At 42.6% G+C, this 23,771-nt stretch overlaps 1 protein-coding gene across 1 annotated transcript; it reads right to left on the reverse strand.

Annotated features, from left to right (window-relative positions):
• Window positions 1-1,988: 1,988 nt before the first annotated feature.
• GUK1 (guanylate kinase 1) lies at window positions 1,989-23,738 on the reverse strand. The gene is made up of 8 exons (XM_058179987.1): window positions 23,523-23,738; window positions 13,110-13,223; window positions 10,535-10,576; window positions 8,833-8,929; window positions 6,836-6,974; window positions 5,343-5,427; window positions 4,511-4,596; window positions 1,989-2,223 (listed from the first exon to the last, which is right to left on the reverse strand). The coding sequence occupies exons 1-8, from the start codon at window positions 23,722-23,724 to the stop codon at window positions 2,188-2,190; spliced, it is 801 nt and encodes a 266-aa protein (XP_058035970.1). The 5' UTR covers window positions 23,725-23,738; the 3' UTR covers window positions 1,989-2,187.
• Window positions 23,739-23,771: the final 33 nt, after the last annotated feature.

Consider the following 23,771-nt stretch of genomic DNA (forward strand, 5'->3'; position numbering starts at 1 on the left):
GCTTAAAGCCGCTTCAGGCACATCCATCCGCTCTCTCCTTCTCGCTCTTCCTCCCCTCCAAAATAAAGAAAAGGCCTGAAAATCTTGGAAAATATGAAATTTCTGAAAGAAAAGAAAAAGAAACTTTTAGGGGAAGGCTATTCCACCTATTCTGGATGGAGGGGGGAGGCTCATAAGATTGCAGGGAGCTTAAAAGTTTTAAAGCAAAATTGTGCCCGGATTCCAGGCAATTAGAATCAGGAGAAAATCTTAATTTGCATTTATGCAAGCGTTTATTTAGGATAATGCAACTTTATAATAGCAGGTAACCTGCATTTGCAAGCCAGAAAAATGTTGATTTTGGAATTAGCATCATAACACTAATGTGGCTGAAGAGGTTTTGCTATGCAAGTACTCCTCGATTTACAACCGTTTGAAGTTACAGCAACACTGAAAAAAAGACACTTACGACCATTTTTCACACCTACTGCAGCACCTCCACCGTCAGATAAACAAAATTCGGAAACTTGGCAACTGCCTCATATTTATGACAGTTTCAGTGTCCCAGGGACTGGTGACAAGCGAAGTCCATGGGGAAGCCAGATTCGCTTAATGACCGTGTGATTTACTTAACAGCTGCAGTGATTCACTTAACGATTGTGGCAAAAATGTCATAAAATGGGGAAAACTCAATTAACAATTGACTTGCTTAGCAATGGAAACGTTTGGTTCAGTGGTAGTCATAAAACAGTTAAGTAAATCAATGGCCAAGGTTTGAGCACATAACCAGGAGATGCAGCAATGGTCATAAATGTGAAAAATGGCCATAAATCATTTGTTCCAGCATTGTTATAACATCTAATGGTCCCTAAATGAATGGTCGTAAACTGAGGACTACCTGTATGAGACTGGAATCTGTCGTGGCATCTCTGAACCCATTTTCAAGAGGGGGGGGGCTTCCCTGAACTGGCTACAGAATGCCCCCCCCTCCAGTGAGTTTTAATCCATTCAAAACATAATGGAACAAATATATCCTCTGAATTGGATGAAGTGTTTCCCTTAATGCAAATAAAAATAATTTTAAAAAAATGAAAAAGTAATTAAAAAAAATAATCAGGAAAAAAAACCAAAACTGTTTTTTTTAAATTATTTTTTAAATTTAATTTTTTTTTTAAAAAAAATAGAATTTTTTTTTACATTACAAAAATAAAAATTAAAATATATATATATTTTTTAAAAAAAAAAGATTGATATATAATTTGAGCCATGCTGGCTGGGGATTTCTGGGAGTTGCTAGGTCCATCCATCTTCCAGTGGATGACACTTGATGGTTTTCTGGTAGAGAACACAATGCCTAATTGTTTATTAGCCCTTTCTAGCGTAATCTTAAAGGGCCACGGAAGACAGATTGCTGCTGATTTAAATTCCAGCGGGGCATTTTGAAGATGATGGACAAGCTGTCAGGTTCTGTGTGTGTGTGTGTATTTTCAGCTGTGCATCACAAGGAAGGAGACCAGAATGGAGAATATTTGCCTGCTGGCAGGTATGAGGCTGCCTCTCTTAATAACAGTGGAAACGTTACTTAAGGGCACCGACGCAGAATTCATTTTAATGAGAATAGACAGCCTTAAAAATAAAAATAAAAACAAAACAGAAGAACCCTTCCAACTCTGTTATTCTTTGATGTATTTTATGTATTCTTTGATGGATGAGAGAATCTATTGTGGTTTGTTTGGAGGGTTATCAAAGGATTCTCGCCCCAAAACTGGCTTGTATTGAATCTGGCCCACTACCCCTTCCCAAGAAAAACTCATTGCACAGCAGGGATAAATGAGGTGGTGGGTTATTCAATCCAAAACAGGACATAAGATTTCTCTTTTAGAAATGTGGGAAACTTCACTAAAAGGAGAATTTTAAAACCTCTTTATAACGCTTTGAATTCTTTTTTTCTTTCTTTCTTTCTCCTCCCCTGGATGTCAAAACGCAGAAAGAATTAAGCAGAATAACCGGATGATAACTTTTCTCCTTTAATAGAAAGTGTCGAGGAAGAAATTAACAGGAGAAGCGAGCTAAAAAGGAATGTATGAGTATTTATACATTTGGGTGGATTTATGAGTGTTTTTCTCAAACACAGCACAATAATAATCACAATGAAACACGTTGAGGAATGACTCCAGGGCTCCAGTGGATCTCCACCGCCAGGAGATTTCATGTTTTCTTCGATTCCTGCACTTTCTCGATCTCCTGCAAGAAAGCGAACAGAGAGATTTTAGCCACAGAATGGTCCAGACCCCAAAAACAACATGGCAGAATTTAATTTCAATTTTACTAATTTATGTCGCTCAGACCCTAGAGGTCATCCAGTCCAACCCCACTGCTCAAGCAGGAAACCCTGTCCCATTTCAGACAAGTGACTGTCCAATCTCCTCCTCCTCATCCTCCTCCTTCTCCTTCCTCTTCCTCCTCCTCCCATTCCTCCAAATAACAGAGTTGGAAGGAACCCTAGAGGTCATCCAGTCCAACCCCACTGCTCAAGCAGGAAACCCTGTCCCATTTCAGACAAGTGACTGTCCAATCTCCTCCTCCTCTTCTTATCCTCCTCCTTCTCCTTCCTCTTCCTCCTCCTCCCATTCCTCCAAATAACAGAGTTGGAAGGAACCCTAGAGGTCATCCAGTCCAACCCCACTGCTCAAGCAGGAAACCCTGTCCCATTTCAGACAAGTGACTGTCCAATCTCCTCCTCCTCCTCCTCTCCTTCTCCTTCTCAATTCTCCTCCTCCTTCCTCTTCCTCCTCCTCCCATTCCTCCAAATAACAGAGTTGGAAGGAACCCTAGAGGTCATCCAGTCCAACCCCACTGCTTAAGCAGGAAACCCTGTCCCATTTCAGACAAGTGACTGTCCAATCTCCTCCTCCTCTTCTTATCCTCCTCCTTCTCCTTCCTCTTCCTCCTCCTCCCATTCCTCCAAATAACAGAGTTGGAAGGAACCCTAGAGGTCATCCAGTCCAACCCCACTGCTCAAGCAGGAAACCCTGTCCCATTTCAGACAAGTGACTGTCCAATTTCCTCCTCCTCTTCTCCTTCTCTTTCTCAATTCTCCTCCTCCTTTCTCTTCCTCCTCCTCCCATTCCTCCAAATAACAGAGTTGGAAGGAACCCTAGAGGTCATCCAGTCCAACCCCACTGCTCAAGCAGGAAACCCTGTCCCATTTCAGACAAGTGACTGTCCAATGTCCTCCTCCTCTTCTTCTCCTTCTCTTTCTCAATTCTCCACCTCCTTCCTCCTCCCATTCCTCCAAATAAGAGTTGGAAGGAACCCTAGAAGTCATCCAGTCCAACCCACTATTTAAGAAGGAAACCCTGTCCCATTTCAGACAAGTGACTGTCCAACCTCCTCCTCCTCCTCCTCCTTTTCCTCCTCTTCTCCTTCTCAATTCTCCTCCTCCTTCCTCTTCCTCCTCCTCCCATTCCTCCAAATAACAGAGTTGGAAGGAACCCTAGAGGTCATCCAGTCCAACCCTACCAGGAAACCCTGTCCCATTTCAGACAAGTGACTGTCCAATCTCCTCCTCCTCTTCTTCTCCTTCTCAATTCTCCTCCTCATTCCTTCTCCTCCTCCCATTCTTCCAAATAACAGAGTTGTTAGGAGCCCTAGAGGTCATCCAGTCCAACCCCACTGCTTAAGCAGGAAACCCTGTCCCATTTCAGACAAGTGACTGTCCAATTTCCTCCTCTTCTCCTTCCTCCTCCTCCCGCTCCTCCAAATAAGAGATGGAAAGATTCCCTTCGTTGCAAAATGCCAACTATAGATAGTCCTTGACTTACAACCGTTCATTTAGTGACCGTTGAAAGTTACAACAGCACTGGAAAAAGGGAGTTATGACGAGAGGTGGTATTCAGCCAGGTCATACTGGTTTGAGCGAACCAGTAGTGGCGACTGCAGGTGGGCCTGTACCCGCCCACCCGCGCCAGAGTATTGTCACATGATCAAAATTCAGGCGCTTGGCAACTGATTCATATTTACAACGGCCGCAATGCTCCAATTGTGGCAGGAAAGGTTGTAAAATGGGGTAAAATTCACTTAACGACTCTCCCTGAGAGATTTTGGGCTCAGTTGTGGTTGTAAGTCAAGGACTTACCTGTACTGAGTGCAATTTGTGCAAAATTGCAAAAAACAGAAAAACCCAACCCAGGGGCAATCCCTTAGATAGCTAAACTGGACATATAGTTATGAAGCCACCATCGTACCCCCCCACAGAAATTTTATATATATTTACGTGGATTGTGTTATGTGTTCATTTATATTTTGTCCTGCTCTTACATACACTAATTAAATAATGATAGGTAACTAAAACCCAGCCCAGTGCCAGGCAGCTCTTCCCATTGCAAACCAGTCCTGTTTTCCTCCAAGAAACTATTTTTCTGGAAGTTCCCAAGAAATGCGATGGTTTAACGAGGATATTTGTGATCCAGGAAATGGCTTGCGAGTTGAACTTGTGAAGGATGCTTCCCGCAAAGTCCCGACGACTCACCTCCGCCAGAACGTTTTTCAGTTTTGTATAAGCTTCCTCCAAGTCATCATTAATGATGATCATGTCAAAAAGGCCAGCCTCCTTACCTAGCATAAACCAAAAATTAGAAGGTTTTAGACACACCCACAACCTGACAAAAAAAAAACTATGATGAAAGTTAGCCCAGAAATTACGGATCTTCATAAATACGACATTTTCCTCGTCGTTTTTTGTCTTGCAACCACAGCCCTGTGAGGTAGGCTGGATTAAAAAAGTATGGCTAATCCTCGACTTGTGACCACAACGGAGTTTAAAAAAAAAATACTGTTGCTCAGCGAGACGGTTTTGACCCATTTTATGACCTCTTCTGTTGTTAAGTTATCCTTAAGCGGTTATTCTTAAACAAATCTGGTTTCTGTACCGATTTTGCTCGTCAGAAGGTTGCAAAAAGGAGACCACGTGATGCTACAACAGTCATAAATACAAGTCAGTTCCCAAGCGTATGAATTTGGATCACATCAACATCGGGATGCTGCAATGAAGTGCAGGAGAAAAATGGCTATAAGTCACTTTTTTCAGTGCCACTGTGACGTCAAATGGTCACTAAATGAATGGCTGTAAGTCAAGGACTACCTGTATTGGGTCTTTTGATTGGCAGAGTTCATAAAATTAGATAAGCAGGGACAAATCTCATGCTGAGTTGATACTTCCCAGACTCGAACTTCCCTCCTTCCCTCTGGTTCTTTCATTCCAGAAGATCAAACCTGCTGAAGTTTGGACCAAACCCGTTTCCTCCATATTGGGGATCAGGAGAGAACTGCCCCCCCCAAAAAAAGTCTTCAAATTAACTCACTGAGTTCCATGTCGGTGGCAGCCGCTTGTAGCCGCTTCTGTAAGCTTTCTTCCGTCTCGGTCTGTCTCTCCCTTAACCGTTTCTCCTTTGGGAAAACAGAGGAAAAATGGCGTTTTACATTTCTGGGGGAGGGTCTCGCTGTTTTCGATAGAAGAAAGTATTTGTAACTCAGCGTTGAACTGTGGGGTCCTGGGTGCTCTCTAAGCTTGGTGGTTTTCCTGCACACGTTTCATGACCCAACCAGGTAACAGCATCAGTGCTGATCAAGGAACCACCATGAATACTCCCACCAATAATGACAGGGCAAACCAGTCTATATAAACAGAGCAAACCCCCCTCCTAGCACTGATAACGTTCTCTAGTTGGGTCATGAGATGTCTGCAAGAAAAGAACCCAGCTCAAAGAGCACCAAGGAGCCACATAGACTTCTCCTCCTCCTCTTCTCTCGACTCCACAAACCTCACTCCCTTGTAGTATTGATGAAGTTATCTAGTTGGGTCACAAATATGTCTGCAGGAAAACAACCCAAACGCAGAGAGCAAGGACTACACACAAAAAAAGAACCCCAGATAAGCATGGATTAACACCAGACATTCTTCAGAAAACAATACCCTCTTCAAGGAACTACCAAGGAGAAAACCTCTCCCCCATCAACGCAAGCTATCCTATCTCTCTCTTTAGGTCTACTGATGGTTGATGTGTCTTGAGTGCAAAACCCTTCGGAAATTCCCTGTTTTTTGGATTTAGCTCAGTCTAGCATGCCCGGAGGGTTTATTCATGAGACAGGACTACTGAAGACGCTGTTCTACCTATACGTTAGAGAAGAACGTAGAACAGGAAAGGTCTTCAAAGCACTTCTGAGTGGCTACTATAAGAGGCATTTGAAGATTTAAAACCGGAGCTGTTCCTATTAGGTAACTTTCCAGAGAAAATTAGTAAAGAAAATATACATTTGATCATACATGTAATAACAGCAGCGAGGATTGTATTTGCGCAAAATTGGAAAGCAGAGAAAATACCTCTGGAAGGGGAAGTAATTAAGAAAATCTTAAAGACTGTGCAGAAATGAATAGATTAACTTTGATAATTGAAGAAAGAGAGGATTCAGAATATTTTAAGATAATGGGGTCAGTTTTACCATTGGCTATAAAAGGGATATAGATAAACAAATGAATACTTATGTAAGAGAATGTTGTAAGTAAAATATTGTATTTTTGGGGGAGATGTTGTAATAGATTAAGTGAAAATGAAGACAGAAGAAATAAGACGAAGTCACTGAAGAAACACCGAGATGACACACTGAAGGATTGACTGATACATTAAGCGTTTGTGTATAAAATAAAATAAAAAGTGGCATTTGAAGTGCTGCCTTACAAAGATCTGATCCAGCAGAAGGACCATTATTGTCTGGATTTTGAGTTGCTACCATAAACCAGCAACCCGGTACATCAACTACAACCATAACTGCAAACATTAGTAACTCAAACTCTTACCAAAATCTCTATGGAGGGGACTTGGACGGAGATATAGATGGGGTTCAGGTCTGTTTTCTTGATGTTCCTCACCCCTTGGAGGTCAATATCTAGGATGCAGATCTGGTTCTGAGCTTGGACAGCCTGGATGGCGGCTTTGCTGGCCGGGAGAAGGAAGAGGAGTGATTACAATTCTTGTCTTTTTTTTTTTTTTTTAATGAGTTTATATACAATGTCTCTGAAAAAAATGAGGGTGAACATTTTAAATTTCTATTTAGGTATCTTAGCTGACAGGCGTTGCGAAATAGGACAATAACAGAAGAGTTGGAAGGGACCTTGGAGGTCTTCTAGTCCAACCCCCTCTGCTCAGACAGGAAACCCTCTATTCCTGTGATGGTGAACCTATGGCACGCGTGCCAAAGGTGACCCACAGAGCCCTCTCTGTGGTTCACTTGCACTGTCACCAGCTGCTCTTCGCAGGCACCAGAGTGCTGGAAAATGGACAAAAACCAGGCCGTTTCTGGGCCAAAAACAACCTCAAAATGCCCAGAAAATGGCCTAGAAAACAGCCTGAAAATGGTCCAAAAAAAAGGCATGTGTGCGCCGGTCAGCTGGTCTTCCGAGTTTCCGATGTTCCAGCGTGCACTTATGCACACATATTCCGGTTTGAGCACTTGGTCCCTAAAAGGTTCACCATTACTGGGCATCAATAGGGCCTATTCCATTCCAGACCAAGTGGCCACCCAGTCTATTCTTGAAAACTTCCAGTGTTGGTACATTCACAACTTCTGGAGGCAAGTTGTTCCACGGGTTAATTGTTTTCACTGTCGGGAAAACTTACGTTTCGCTGACCAAAGAAATAAAGGGAGACGAGTACAGGTCTGTTTCAAGCTGTTTTAGCTTTCATCAGCTAGCCGTACCCTTACCGGGATTCGAACCTGGGTTACTTAACGTATTAGGTAGATGTATTAACCTCTAAGAGGGAAAAGGAAGCAGTGTGCATCGTCCCATAACTGGGTAGACCAGGTTGCCCTGATAGACCAGTCCTACCAAAGAAACCTTAGTTCTAGGTTGCTTCTCTCCTTGATTATTTTCCATCCGTTATTCCTTGTCTTGCCTTCAGGTGCTCTGGAGCAGGGGTCTCCAACCTTGGCCACTTTAAGCTGGCTGGGGAATTCTGGGAGTTGAAGTCCCCCAGGCTTAAAATGGCCAAAGTTGGAGACCCCTGCTCTGGAGAATAGGTTGACCCCTTCCTCTTTCAGGCATTTCCCTTCAAATATTGGAAAAATGTCAGACCTTAGTCCTTCGTTTCATTAAACTAGACGTACCAAAATTCCAGCAACCATTCCTTTTAATTTTTTAGCCTCCAGCCCTCTAATCGGTGGTGGGATTCAAATAATTTAACAACTGGGCATGGCTAGGGGATATGACAGGCAGCTCTCGGCCTCCTGCACCCCCCTGGGAGCAAAAACGTCCCGTTTTGGGTCTAGCAGGCCTCCCTGCACTTACCTGGGAGCCAAAAACAGGGCACGTGGGGACTGCTGGAAGGGGTGGGGTGGGCCCAGCCAGCAATTTAACAACCGGATTGCCTGAACCGGCTGAATCCCAGGACTGATTCTAATCATCTTTGTTGCTCTTTTCTGAACTCTTTCCAAAATCTCAACAATCTTTTTCACATCGTGGCGACCAAAACTGGATGCTGTATTCCAAGTGTGGCCTTACCAAGGCCTTATAAAGTGGCACTAACACTTCACGTGATCTTGATTCTATCCCTCTGTTTATGCAGCCCAGAACTGTGTTGGCTTTTTTGGCAGCTGCTGCACACGGCTGGCTCATATCTAAATGGTTGTCCACTAAGATTCCAAGATTCCTCTCACTACTATTGAGCCAGGTACCGCCTATTCTATACCTGGGTGTTTGGTATATAAAATACTTTATGTATATCTAAGAGCCTAGTCCTCATGTTTACAAACCATTAGAGAAGCAATATATCTCTCGATCCGTTTCAAAGAGGCTACCTCGTTCCGTAAATGTTGCCCGAAAACTCTGCGTGCTCCACAAATTCTCCTGCCTCAACCTCCTTCTGCATCTCTTCCCTGGTTACAAAGTGGTAATCTAGGGCAAGAAACAAACCAGGTTTTCACAAAGAGATGTTGGCTGCGTTCCTCGGCGTTCTTAAGAGAGATGGGATTGTGGTCCTCTTGTGTGTTCTCTCGAGAACAACTCAAAAGGAACAAGAAAAGAGAAGAACACAAAAGAGAAGAAACAGTGATTTCTTACTTATGGGTTTAAATTAAATAAATAAATCCAGATTAAACAGGGCTGAACGTGGGAAGATGGGAATTATGCGTCATTTTAAGGAGGGGTGCAAGACAATAGGTTACTTAGTAAAGGAGATTGAAAGTTGTTCCTTTATATATCTTTTCTTTCCTTTTTTTAACCTGTATTATTTTTCGCCACTTTCTTTTCATTTTTCCTTTTTTTTCTCTTTGTGATTTTTTTGCTTAAGTAAAAAGTAATTAATAAAAGTTATTATGAATTATGGATACACAATTGTTCTTAATAATTCAATTATTAAACTATTTCAAAAAACCCTCAGAATTGGAATTTGTAGTATTTCACCTTCATTTTTTTACTTCAGTAAAAATTTCAAATAAATATAATTTTATAAAAAATAATTATAATTTTAAAATTATGATTATAATTATATAATTATTTATTAGCTAATACTTATTCCTAATAATTCTTATTTTTTACTGAAGGGAAAATTTCTGATAAAAATCCATTTTTATTTTTCCAATAAAAATAATAATTACTATTACTAAATCAACTATTACCAAACCATTTTGTTATAAGACGGGCGGCAGATAAATTTAATAAATAAACATATAAATAACGAATTCTTTAAAAAAAATAAAAGAAGCCTCAGAATTGGGAACGATTGGAAGTATTCCATGTTTATTTTTTAGTGAAGTGAAAATTCCTAATTTATTTATTTATGAAATTTATTGGATCTTACCATAAGGTAACTCTGGGTAGACACAAAAATACTTATATAATAAAACCAGAATATCTAACTAAATTAATTATTTAAAATTATTTAACTATTTTAAATAGCTTTTAAAAATTATTTTAAAGGAAACCCAAAATAATCCTCAGAATTGGAAGACTTCCCCCAAAGAACCCCTCTCTCGCACAACCTACCTCACAAGGCTGTTGTGAAGAAAATTAGAATTCATTCTTGAACTCCTGATCAAAAGTCAGGATTCAAAATTTAACAAGAGAGGCAGCTACAGGAAGTCCTTGACCTACAACGGTTCATTTAATGACCCTTCAAAGTTACAACCGCACTTTTAAGTAACTTACGACCAGTTTTCACACTTACGACCGTTGCGGCATCCCTCATGGTTATGGGATCAAAATGTGGATGCTTGGCAACTGACTCATATTTATGACGGTCGTAGTGTGTGTGTGTGTGTCACGTGATCCCCTTTTGCGACCTGATGAGCAAAGTCGGCGGGGAATCCAGATTAATTTAACTGTGTTACTAATTTGTCAACTGCAGGGGCAACAAAAATTGTGGGCTCCAGTGTGGTCGTAAATCAAGGACTATCTGTATTCGGCCCGTGTTAACTAGGTTTGATTGGGAATCATAATTTGCTTCCGGGATCCAGATTTGAGGAAAGCGATGGCAATTCAATTTATGTTTGGTTTCTTTACCTTTTCCGTTGACTTCCCCAGGTCGTGGTTGCCTTGTAGTATCTGAAAGTAGGAAAAAAATAATAACAATAATTTTTTGAGGAGAAAAACTCCATAATGCTTATAATCCTTTCTAGCCCTCCATTGACTTAATCGCATCTTCTCTTCACTTTTAAATTATGCCCTGATTCCATTAAAGCGGGACTGGCATAATTAGTGTTGAATTTTAATTGGGTATTCTTAATATTTTTAAATTTTTAAATCTAAATTTTAATAATCAGCCTTAATAATTTGCTCTTTTTAAATGTTGTTTTAAATTGTATATATTTTGTTTTTATTCTGGCTGTACACCGCCCTGAGTCCTTCGGGAGAAGGGCGGTATAAAAATTTAATTAATTAATTAATTAATAAATAAATAAATAAATAAATAAATAAATAAATAAATAAATAAATAATGAATACAGGTAGTCCTCAACTGAGGACCATAGTTGTTAAGTGAAGCGTATTGCAACGGTCTTAAGTGTGAAAACACTCATAGATCACTTTTTCCAGTGCTATTCTAAGTTCAAACAGCCGTTAAATGAATGGTTGTAAGTTAAGGACTATGACAAGACAAAAGAGGTTAGCAATGGAGGAGAAAGGATGCTATGGATAGTCCTTGACTTACAACCATTCGTTTACTGACCATTCAGAGTTACGACAGCGCTGAAAAAAGGGACCAATGACCGTTTTTCACACCTACAACCGTTGCCATGATCAAATTTCAACGCTTGGCAACTGGCATGTACTTATGACGGTTGCAGAGCCCCTAAATCACGTAATCATTATTTGAGATCTTCCTAGCTAGCTTCCCGTCAATGGGGAAACCCGGATTTGCTTAATGACCATGTGATTCACTTAACAACTACAGTGATTCGCTTAACAACCTTGGCAAAAAAAAAAGGACGCAAAATCAGGCTCAACTCACTTAAAAACCACCTCCTTTCTGGTCCCAATTGAGATTGTAAGTCGAGGACTACCTGCATTAGTGTCAACAGCAAGGGAGAAAAATGAAACGCTATAGATAGTCCTAGACCTACAACAGTCCATTTGGTGACCATTCAAAGTTACAACAGCGCTGAAAAAAAGTGACTTATGACCATTTTCATATGTACGACCGTTGCAGCATCTCCATAATTATGTGATCAGAATTCAGACCCTTGGCAAGTGACTCCTATTTATGACGGTCGCAGTGTCCTGAGGTCATATTATTCCCTTTTGTGACCTTTTTTTTTTTTAAATTTCATTTTGTCACAACAGTATACACAAACATCGACATAAAAAAATAACACATCATAAAAGGGCCTCTGGTGGCTCAGACTGCTAAGACAGTCTGTTATTAACAGCAGCAGCCTGCAATTACCGCAGGTTCAAGCCCCACCAGGCCCAAGGTTGACTCAGCCTTCCATCCTTTATAAGGTAGGAAAAATGAGGACCCAGATTGTTGGGGGGGCAATAAGTTGACTTTGTATATAAATATACAAATAGAATGAAGACTATTGCTTAACATAGTGTAAGCCACCCTGATTCTTCGGAGAAGGGCAGGATATAAATGTAAACAAAAAGAAAAAAAAATAAAAAAATATATAAGTAAAAATATGCAACAGCTATGTTAATTTGATATAATGAAGGGAACAATAGGACAGGAACGGTAGGCACTTTTGTGCTCTTATGGACGCCCCTTATAGCCCTCTTAGGAATGGGGTGAGGTCAATAGTAGACAGTTTTCGGTTGAAGCTTTTGGGATTTTGAGTAGAGACTATGGAGTCAGGTAGTGCATTCCAGGCATTAACAACTCTGTTACTGAAGCATATTTTCTGCAATCAAGATTGGAGCGGTTCACATTAAGCTTAAATCTATTGTGTGCTCGTGTATTATTGCGATTGAAGCTGAAGTAGTCTTTTACAGGAAGGATATTGTTTCCCCATTGACTTCTGACAAGCAGAGTCAATGGGGAAGCCAGATTCACTTAACAACCGTGTGACTAACTTCACAGCTGCGGCAAGAAAGGTCATGAAATGGGGCAGAGCTCACTTAACATAGGTTTCGCTTAGCAACATAGATTTTGGGCTCAATTGTGGTCATAAGCTGAGGGCTACCTCTATAGCCATAATCGGCGTGAGCTAAATTCAGAATGCATCTAATTCATTCATCATTTGGAGATTCATAATTTAAATAATTTTAAATGGGGTTTTTTTAGCTTATTATATATTTTACTTCTCAGGCCAATTTTAAAATAAGTTTTTTAACTGCATTTTAAATTTGTATATTGTACCGTCTGTTTTATTCTTGCCTGTACACCGCCCTGAGTCCTTCGGGAGAAGGGCGGTATAGAAATCAAATAAATAATAATAATAATAATGCTCCTAACAGCAGAAGTAACTAAAGGAATAAAGGGGCAATTGAAGCTAGGATGACCCAAGCGGAGTTCCAATGTGTGAATGTAGCTGCCTGTAGTTTTAACTGGAATGGTGTTTTGGAAGGCTCAGCCCGCTGGCCAGCCCACATATGCACGCTTCCCTTTGCACACTGTCGGTGCAGACAAGGGCTCACTCACGGGAGACGCTGAAGCCAAAGACGTTGTCATAATCTCTGAGAAGTTTCTTCAATAAAGTGCTTTTCCCTGCACCCGATGGGCCACTCAGTACCACTGGCCTTGGTCCTTTCATAACTGCAGAAAGACGAGAGAGAAAAGGGGTGGGTGAGTTTATAAAGCTGAGCAGAGTTGTTAAAAAAAAAACCTACGAAAAGAGCCAGTTCGGTCTAGTGGTCAAGGCGCGAGGCTAGGAAGCGGGAGGTAGTGAGTTCTAGTCTTGCTTTAGGCATGCACGTTGGCTAGGCGACTTTGGGCCAGTCATCAGGAGACAAGGAATTCTAGTCCCGCCTTAGACATGGAAGCAGCTGGATGATTTTGAGCCAATCACCAGGAGACGGGGAGTTCTAGTTCCATCTCAGGCATAAAAGCCGGCTGGGTGCCTTTGGGCCAGTCCCTCTCTCTCAGCCGAACCCACCTCACAGGGTTGTTGTGGTTGTGAAAATGTGAGGATGGAGGTGTGTTGGTTATTGTTCACTGCCTTATTTGTGAACAAATAAACGCAGGAAATAAATCAGTAAATAAATAAATACATACATACATGCATACAATATAGTACAATATTAAAAAATAAGACTGATTGTCAGGCGCGCGCCGCGGCTGGGAGAGGCGCCTGCGCTTCCCTGCCGTTCCGCCCCCTCCGGGGGACCGGGCGGGGTCGGGGGCGCGGCGGCGATTCCACCTGGGGAGCTGGAATAGGACAACAATGTTCTATGGGGCTCCTTGTCAAGCAAGGGAGTAAATCTCTTTATTAAAAACACGTTGCTTGATTTACTAGGTAGCCCCGGCCTCTCTTCCTTTGGTGGAAACAATCCAACTTTGGCTCTTCCATATGTGTAAATTCTGCCCATGAAACTTTGACTTTCAGGCTGGGTAATGACTCTGATCTGTCTCTCTGAACCTTGGACTGCTTTTGGAATATTTTTCTGCACACGCTCCTATTAAAAAGCTAGCCATTCAGGCACGTGACTGTCAGAGACTCTGCTTAGGTTTTGTACACATTGGCTGTTGTTATCACTGTGACCTTAAATAAACTGTGAACTACCACAGCAACCGTGTTAGTATTTGAAAGAATGAAAAGATGACCTTTGAAACAGGGTGGAGAAATACAGGGAAAAGAGGCAACTGTAAGAAGCAAATGCAAAACAAAACCACCTTGATTCTGCAGAAAGAAATGTTTTTAGAAACATCTACAGCTGGATAGGGTAATCTTGAGGATCTCTTGAAATTAACAATATATTCCGTTGCTCCTTAGATTGGAAAGGTGTAAAAATGACGTGGAAACTTTAAACGGGCATGTTACCAATAAAAAAAAAATTCCAGAAAAGAAACTTACTGGACCTTCTGAATAATTGTGACGTTCTCTTCACAAAGTGTGTGTTCCTTCAGCATCCAAGTATAACTTTTCTATTCATCTCACACCACCTACAGCTAATCCTTGATTTATAACCATTCATTTAGAGACATTTGAAGTTAAAAAAAAGTGACATGATAGTTTTCAACTTACAACCATTGCAAAATCCCCTTAGGCACATAATCAAAATTCGGATGCTTGGTAACTGACTCATATTTATGACAGTTGCGGTGTCCTGGAGTCACCGCAATCCTCTTTAGCGACGTTCTCACAAGTTAACGGGGAAGCCAGATTCGCTTAATCACCATGTTACTACCTTAACCTCTAAAGTGATTCACTTAACGACAGCAGGAAAGGTTGTAAAATCGGTCAAAGCTTCCCTCTGGCTTAGAAATGGAAATCTGTGGCTCCATTGTGGTCGTAAGTCGAGGACTGCCTGAATTGGAGAACCCAACAATGAAGAAGTGAAGCAACCGTGTATTTTTTCGCTAAAACATTTCCCGTTCTTGAACTCTTACATGTATCTCTAGATAAAGCCCAGCCAGCCACGTTCATGGCTGTATGTTATTTCCCCCTAGTAAAGTTAACTTTCTCAATACTCCGAAGCAGCAACCCATAAGCTGTATGCTGACGATACTCAACTGTACATCTCCACCCCGAACCACCCCAACGAAGCCGTCGATGTGATGACTCGGTGTCTTGAGTCGATTCGGGTCTGGATGGAAACGAACAGGCTCCGACTCAACCCATCCAAGACGGAGTGGCTGTGGATGCCGGCGTCCCATTGCTGACTGTGGGGGGGGCGAATCGTTAGCCCCCAGGGAATCGGTGCGCAATTTAGGCGTTCTCCTGGATGCACGGCTGTCTTTAGAAGACCATTTGACGGCCGTCGCCAGGGGAGCTTTTCATCAGGTCCGCCTGATTCGCCAATTGCGCCGTTTCCTGGACCGGGATTCTTTATGCACGGTCACTCACGCCCTCGTTACCTCCCGCCTGGACTACTGCAATGTCTCTACATGGGGCTCCCCTTGAAGAGCACCAGGAGGCTCCAACTGGTGCAGAATGCGGCCGCGCGGGGGATTGAGGGAGCCCCTCGTAGCTCCCATGTAACACCTCTCCTGCGCAGGCTGCACTGGTTGCCGGTGGTCTTCCGGATGCGCTTCAAGGTGTTGGTTATCACCTTTAAAGCGCTCCATGGCATTGGACCGGGATATTTACGGGACCGCCTGCTGCCGCCAGTTACCTCCTATTGTCCGATACGTCCAGTGCGCGCCCACAGGGAGGGTCTTCTTAGGGTGCCGTCAGCTAGTCAATGTAGGCTGGCGGCCCCCAAGGGAAGAGCGTTCTCTGTGGGGGCCCCGGCTCTATGGAATGAGCTGCCGGTGGGACTCCGTCTCCTCCCTGATCTCCGGACCTTTAAGCGCGAGCTCAAGACTTTATTTTTTCACCAAACGGGGCTGGCCTGATTGATTTTAATATGGGGGGGTTTAGCGGGTTTTTAATAGGGTTTTAGCTTCTGAAAAATTTTAGCTAATATTTTAAGTATACAGTAGTTGAATCAGATTTTTAAACTTGTTATAGTATTTTAATTTGTTTAGGATTTCTGTTGTTTTATTGGCTGTACACCGCCCTGAGTCTTCGGAGAAGGGCAGTATAAAAATATGAATAAATAAATAAATAAATAAATAAATAATATGAATGATCTGAGATTTCTAATTCCTCCCCCACCCTGAGTGATTTATCAAAAACTCTAGACTCTTTAAAGAAAAGTGCAGAAAAGAGCAACCAAGATGATTAGGGGACTGGAGGCTATGAAGAATGGTTGCAGGAACTGGGTATGACTAGTTTGATGAAAAGAAGGACTAGGGGTGACATGATAGCATTCTTCCAATATTTGAGGGGCTGCCACAAAGAAGAGGTCATGCTATTCTCCAAAGCACCCGAAGGCGAGATAAGGAAAAATGAATGGAAACTGAACAAGGAGAGATTCAACCTAGAAATAAGGAGGAATTTCCGGACAGTGAGAACAATCAACCAATGGAACAGAAGTTGCCTTCAGAAGTTGTGGGAGCTTCATCACTGGAGGCTTTTAAGAAGAGACTGGACTGCCATCTGTCAGAAATGGCGTAGGGTCTGCTGGCGGGGGGGTTGGACTAGATGACCCACAGGGTCCCTTCCAACTCTGTTAATCTGAAATCTGGCTTCCTGGATTTGCTCCATTTATATAACTGCCCAGATTTTTTGATGTTTATTTCTTTTGAGGTTCCTCCCCACCGCCTCTCCACCAGAAGGCATGAATAATGTCTCATGCAATTAACACATTAATGCGTGGTTCATACTTCTTGCCACCCACCCACAGTGAAAACCCAGCAAGCTCCTCCAGGAACACACAGCAACGAAGCGGGTTTTGGAAAATAAAAATAGAAGAGGGCTGCCATTAAGCAGAACCGAAGGGGAAGGGGAGTGGGGGGAAAAAACTCTATTGTGAAGATCAGCGCCGATGGCCGCTTTCTCGCGGTCCTGCACAGCTTACCTTCCACCTGGTTTTTGGAGGACCTTTTAAAATTCAGTTCTGTAATGAAATCCTGCTTCTTCTTACGTTTCCAAGAAAGGAAGTGGACGGCTCTGGATCGTGTTGGAGGAGAAGGCAGCGCAGAGGGAATAACAGCTCGTTTCAGAGTGTCTAAAGACTCAATTATCTGGTCTTCACCTTGGGACAGTCTCAATCCCTAATCACCTTTGGTGGTTTCCTGCAGACAATTTGGCTCCTGCTATTAATGGCTTAAAGACTGAGTGAGCTTAGCTTCGGAGGAGGTAAACTCTGCCTTTGGACAGAAGGCGTTTTAAGAAACGATGAGCGCTCTTGTCAGCATCATTTAATTTATATATCCATCATTTATTTAATACATCCATCCGGATGAGCGACAGCTAGCTAATCTTGAACGATCCCAAAAAAAGCTAACTGGGAAGAATTCTGATTAGCATTGGCAGGAAAGACACACACCCGCGCCCCCCCCCCCTGCAGAAAGCCCACGGCCCTTAATTTAGAATAGGGAATTTAATTTTGTTTAAAGGCTTATATAGGTGGTACTGGTGAAGTACAGGTAGTCCCCAACTTACGACAATTGAGCCCAATATATCTGCTGTTAAGTGAGGCAGTCATTGTGAGTTTTGCCCAATTTTAAGAACCCTTTTGCCACAGTTGTTAAGTGAATCACTGCAGTTAAGTTGTTAAGTGAATATGGTTCCCCCGTTGACTTGGTTGTCAGAAGGTCATAGAAGGGAGTCACATGACCTCAGGACACTGCGACCGTCATAAATATGACTTGGTGACTAAGCGCCTGAATTTTAATCATGTGACCCTGGGAATGCTGCAGCGGTCGTTAAGTGTGAAAAGAGGTCATAAGTCACCCTTTTCAGTGCCAGTGTAACTTTGATCACTAAATGAACCGTTGTGTAAATCATCACTAAATTTCATCACTAAATGAACTGTTGTAAGGGGCGTGCGTAAGAGCACAAAAGTGCCTACCGTTCCTGTCCTATTGCTTCCTTTTATTATATAGACGCTTATATGTTGTATGGTTGTTTCCTGCTTATGCTTATATATACTGTTGTGACAAAATAAAATAAAAATAAATTAAAAAAGGCACGGACTACCGGTGCTCTGCTGTCAAAATACTCGTGTTCATGCAGTCACCAGATGACCTCCAAGCAACAAAAACTTTTCTGTACTTCAAAATGTTCCATCCCAGCTCTGGGATGGGTAAATCAATTACATGTGCGAGAGACTCATGGATCAACCTAGGTGGGTCTTCTAGGTCAGGGGTCTCCAACTTTGGCAACTTTAAGACTTGTGGACTTCAACTCCCAGAGTTCCTCAGCCAGCTTTACTCTGGGAATTGAAGTCCACAAGTCTTAAAGTTGCCAAGGTTGGAAACCCTGACCTAGGTGGCCACCAAGAGTTGGCATCAACCTGGAGGCCCATAATCAAGGAAGACTCTCTTGGAAGTCTAGTTGTGCTTTACGCCTCACACTCCCCTTATACATATGTGAATTAAGGAGGTATCTGAATTGCTTGTATAAGTCTCCTTGTTTTAGACTTCAATTGTGTTTTTCCCTTTATTGGTTTGATAATGGACCTGGCCTATCTCTTTCCTTTCTTATTCTCTACACCAATATTTCTCAAACTCAGCCGCTTTAAGACACATGGACTTCAACTCCCAGCATTCCCTAGACAGCTGGATGTGTGCTGGCTAGGGAATTCTGGGAGTTGAAGTTCATGCGTCTTAAAAGTTACGGAGATGGAGGCACATTGCTGTAGATGCTGTGAACCTTCCCCATTCTTCCCAGCCGTTTCACTGCCTTTTCGCTCCAGATGTGTGAATTTGTTGAGTGACCGTCCCAACTTATAACATCAGTGAAAAAAATGATTTATGTGATTAAAATTCAGACGCTTGGCAACTTCCATGGTTTCATGATGGTTGCCAAGTCCCGAGGTTCACGCGATCCACTTTTGCGACCTTCTGACAAGCAATGGGGGAAAACCAGATTTCATTTAACGACCCTGTTACTAAATTAACAGCAGGTTAAGCAGATTCGCTTAATAGTTGTGGCAAGAAAAGTCATAAAATGGGGCAAAACTCACTTAACACAGACTTCAGAGGATAATTAGAACTGCAGAAAAGATAATTGCTACCAACCTACCTTCCACTGAGGACCTGTATACTGCACGAATCAAGAAGAGGACTTCAACGTGAAAATATTTGCAGATCCCTCACATCCAGGACATAAACTGTTTCAACTCCTACCCTCAAAACGACGCTATAGAGTACTGCACACCAGAACAACTAGACACAAGAACAGTTTTTCCCCAAAGGCCATCACTCTGCTAAACAAATAATTCCCTCAACACTGTCAGACTATTTACTGAATCTGCACTACTATTAATTTTCTCATCGTTCCCATCACCAATCTCTTTCCACTTATGACTGTATGACTAACTTTGTTGCTTGTATCCTTACAATTTATATTGACTGTTTTCTAATATGATTTGCTTATTTATTCCCTATGACTCTCATTAAGTGTTCTACCTTAGAATTCTTGACGAATATATCTTTTCTTTTATGTACCCTGAGAACATGTGCACCAAAGACAAATTCCTTGTGTGTCCACTCACACTTGGCCAATAAAGAAATCTATTCTGTTTTGCTCTGCTCTGCTCTGCTCTGCTCTATTCTATTCTATTCTATTCTATTCTTCTATTCCATTCTTTATTCCAATATTCTATTCTATTCTATTCTATTCTATTCTATTCTATTCTATTCTATTCTATTCTATTCTATTCTTTCTATTCTATTCACAATGGAGATTTTGGGCTCAATTGTGCTCATAATTCGAGGACTCCCTGGATTCTATCCCTTTTCCCGTGACTGACAGGCCCACGAGTTTCGACCACGTGGTGCATCAGATTAAAATGCGGCCATCGGCCGCAGAAAGGCCACGCGGTTCGAAATCCAACATCCTCAGGGATATTTGCTGAAGTGAGGAATAAAATCCACCTTGCAGGTAACATTGTCTGATGAGGCCGGTTTCCAGCCAAGAATGTCTTGACGAGCAAGGAAAAATCAGCAGGAGACTAGCGTTTGGCTTCCGAAGAAAAGGTGATTAGGAAGCCTAAAAAAAAACCCCACAACCTTTTCCCAATTAAGCACCGCTAATCTTATTTCCTATTTATAGACTGCTTTAATCTAAAACCGCTTTTACAATGGCCACTCCAAGGACAGCAAAAAAAAAAAGAGAGAGGTATATAAGTCATTAAATTAAGATCAAGGAGAATAATTTGGGAGCCAAATTTGCAAACCAGGTCATGGCGTTACAGAAATTTGCTCTCTTCCTTTCAGGCTGGCATAGGTATAAAGTGAAGGGCAAAAGAAGGAATTGGCTCAAAAAGAACGCCGTTTAAACTGCTTGGCCTGGCGGTTAGGGTTAAGAGCTGATTTGGACCAGTGATCAAGGCATCAGGCTAGAAAATGGGAGACAGGGAATTCTAGTCCTTCCCGAGGCAAGAAAGCCACCTGGGTGACTTTGAGCCAATCACCAGGTGACGGTGAGTTCTAGTCCCACTTTAGGCATGAAACCCAGCTGGGTGGCTTTGTTTTAATCCCTCTCTCTCAGCCCAACCTGCCTCACGGGGTTATTGTTGTGGGTAAAATAAGAGGTGGAAGGTACATTAATTACCGGTATGTTTGCCACCGTGAGGTATTTGTGAAAATAATAAAGGCACAATACAGAAAATAGATAGATAGATAGATAGATAGATAGATAGATAGATAGATAGATAGATAGATAGATAGATAAATAGATAGATAGATAGAATCATTAAACTGACTCATGCTGGAAAGGGAGGGAGGGGGGGAGAGAGGGAGGGAGGGAAGGAAGGAAGGAAGGAAGGAAGGAAGGAAGGAAGGAAGGAAGGAAGGAAGGAAAGAGAGGAGGGAGGAGGAGGAGGAAGGAAGGAAGGAAGGAAGGAAGGAAGGAAGGAGGGAGGGAGGGAGGAGGAGGAAGGAAGGAAAGAAAGGGAGGAGGGAGGGAGGGAGGAGGGAGGAGGGAGGGAGGGAGGAAGGAAGGGGGAGGGAAGGAAGGTGGGAGGGAGGGAGGGAGCATGGATGAAAGGAAGGAAGGAGGAAGGGAAGAAAAGGGTGTGGGAGGGAGGGAAGATACTGTGGAAGGAAGGAAGGAAGGAAGGAAGGGAAAGTGAAAGTCCATTGCCCCAGTCACATGACTAGGGGCAGAGGTGGGCAGAGGTGGTCCAGACAGGTTCAAGTGAACCAGTAGTTGTGACCAGTGGGCTGCCACCCTCCCTGGCACTATCCCGTCCTATTTCGCCGTGTCTTTGAAGTCGTGTACATGCGCTCATATTTTCGGTGCTGGATGAACCAACCGGTTGTTACATTATGTGACGTCCACCTCTGACTAGGGCGACGCTGCAATGGTCGTAAGTGTGAAAAACCATCATCAGTCTCTTTTTTTCAGTGCCACCGTCACTTCGAATGGTCACTAAACAAGCTTTTATAAGTTGAGGATTACCTGTATTTTAATTTATTAATTTACACCGTGCTTTGTTCCTCGCAGCTTTTATCTCCTTGACTCTGTTGAAAGCATCTGGAATTCAATTATGATTTGAAGGCACAGAAGTTCACTAAAGGAATAGGTAAATTATATAAATTACTGGGAAATTTACCCGGCTTTCAAAGGCTGTTCGTGCATTATAAGCCATGCATGAAATTCAGTAACAGGGAACAGCACAGCACATGTGCTTCCCAGCAAAAGCAGCAATAATTAGATATTTCCTGCTTCAGTTGCTTGTCATCCTGCAAATAAATGGGCAGCTCTAACATAGCTTTAATAATTGCCAAAAGCACATATAAGATGCTTCATTGTATTTAATCTGGCATCTGCCCTTAGCTTCTAAACTTCCATTCATCTCTCCATAAATAAGTTTTTCGATAAAAAAAAAATCTTCATAATCCTAAATATTCATCAGAACTGATTTCAGAATATTGAAGATTTTTTTTAATATTACTGTTTTTCACCATCCTTTCTGGATTCATGGAACTGATTATCATTCAGATTTTATACTGATCAGAGTTTCATTGAGTTAAAGAATTCCAAGAAACTGACAAATTCAGCCCTGAGAATTTATATACATAGTCCTCAACTTACGACCACAATTGAACCCAAACATTTCTATTCCTAAGTGGTCACATTTTACAACATTTCTTGCCACCGTTGTTAAGTGAATCATTGCGGTTGTTGAGTTAGTTACACCATTAAGTGAATCTGGTTTCCCCCATTGGCTTTGCTCATCAGAAGGTCGCAAAAGGGGATCACATGACCCCAGGACACTGCAACCGTCATAAATATGAGTCAGTTACCCAATGTCCGAATTTGGATGTGAGCCTGGGGATGCTGCAACGGTCGTAAGTGTGAGAAGTGGTCATAAGTCACTTTTTTCACTTTTTGCAACTTCAAACAGTCACTAAATGAACTGCTGTTTTTGTAGACATTTCATGACCCAACTAGGGAACATCATCAGTGCTAAAAGAGAGTGGGGATAATCAGGCAGCACTGATGATGTTACCTAGTTTGGTAACGAAACGTCTGCAAAAAAGACAAGACAAGCTCAGAGAGCACTAAGGACCCCACGTATAAACATGTTCATAAATAAAATAAAACTAAGAACGCAGCCGTTTGTCATCAAAGAAATGATTCTGGATGATGATTTTATTTATAAAATGAGCAGAGCTGGCGCATTCAGGGTAATGGCCGCTAAGATTATTTTAAAGGAGCCCCAGAAATTTGAGGATCTGGATTATGGCTCAGTATCCAACAGCTGATGCCTGGAGGTGATGGGAACTATAATCCAAAAAAATTGGATGTGACTCATAAACAACCGCCTTGCTTAGCAACAGAAATTTTGGGCACAATTGGGGTCATAAATCAAGGACTTGCAGAGAAAACTGGCCTTTCTCTGGTCAGCTGTTGGAAATGCTCCAGGGAATCCTGGACTTAGCTGGGGTCAGGCTAGATGACCTCTAGGGACCCCTTCCAATTTCTAGATGTTCTCACTGAACCCTGGGTGGGGGGAACCCCCCATTTCAGTCACTGTGCCCATAGCAGTTCTCTGGACAACTATGGGATGCTCTGATGTGGATTCATCCATGGAATAAGGGTTGGACTGGATGACCTCAGAGGTAGCCCAACTGCCCGTTTAAATAGTCGTTCTTCCAATTAATGCATTGGTTATTCTGTGCATCAAAACATCCCCACGTGCGCCGGGACGACCACGAAGCCCATCACTCCCGGCCAGCTAAACGCCGTAGAAGAAAGCAAAGGGAAGGCACGCAGAGCGCCATAACTGTGGAACCAACGCGAAGCAGTGCGGGATCCGGGGGGGCACATTTCCGCAGCACACAGCAAAGGCGAAATGGGGCGTGGGGGAACCCCGAAGCTGTTGCACTCACCTGAAACTGCAGCGCACAAGAAGTGCCGCCACCGCATGAGGAGCCAGACTGGAGCCGCGTCCGAGAAGGATGACTCAGAGAGACGGGGCGGGCCATGACCGGGCTCCGCCGCCCCAGGCAAGCTCCTCCCCGTATCCGGGAGCACTGTACGTTCCGGCCACGACGAAAGGCAGCCTGGGAGAGCGGCGCCGAGGATGAACATCACAGGCTTAGGAGGATGACGTAAAAAAGCGCCTGGCGGATCCAGCC

Source organism: Ahaetulla prasina, chromosome 4 (genome assembly GCF_028640845.1).
Source record: "Ahaetulla prasina isolate Xishuangbanna chromosome 4, ASM2864084v1, whole genome shotgun sequence".
NCBI lineage: Eukaryota > Metazoa > Chordata > Lepidosauria > Squamata > Colubridae > Ahaetulla > Ahaetulla prasina.

What these genes read in the sequence shown, in the direction of transcription:
- GUK1 (XM_058179987.1), bottom strand. Translation starts at nt 23,724, where the DNA reads ATGTTCATCCTCGGCGCCGCTCTCCCAGGCTGCCTTTCGTCGTGGCCG. An exon ending in GGCAACATTTACGGAACGAG is followed by an intron (nt 6,975 to 8,832) that starts GTAGCCTCTTTG and finishes TCTCCCGGCCAG; the next exon opens with CAAAGCCGCCATCCAGGCTG. An exon ending in TGCCACCGACATGGAACTCA is followed by an intron (nt 4,597 to 5,342) that starts GTGAGTTAATTT and finishes GGTTTATGCTAG; the next exon opens with GTAAGGAGGCTGGCCTTTTT.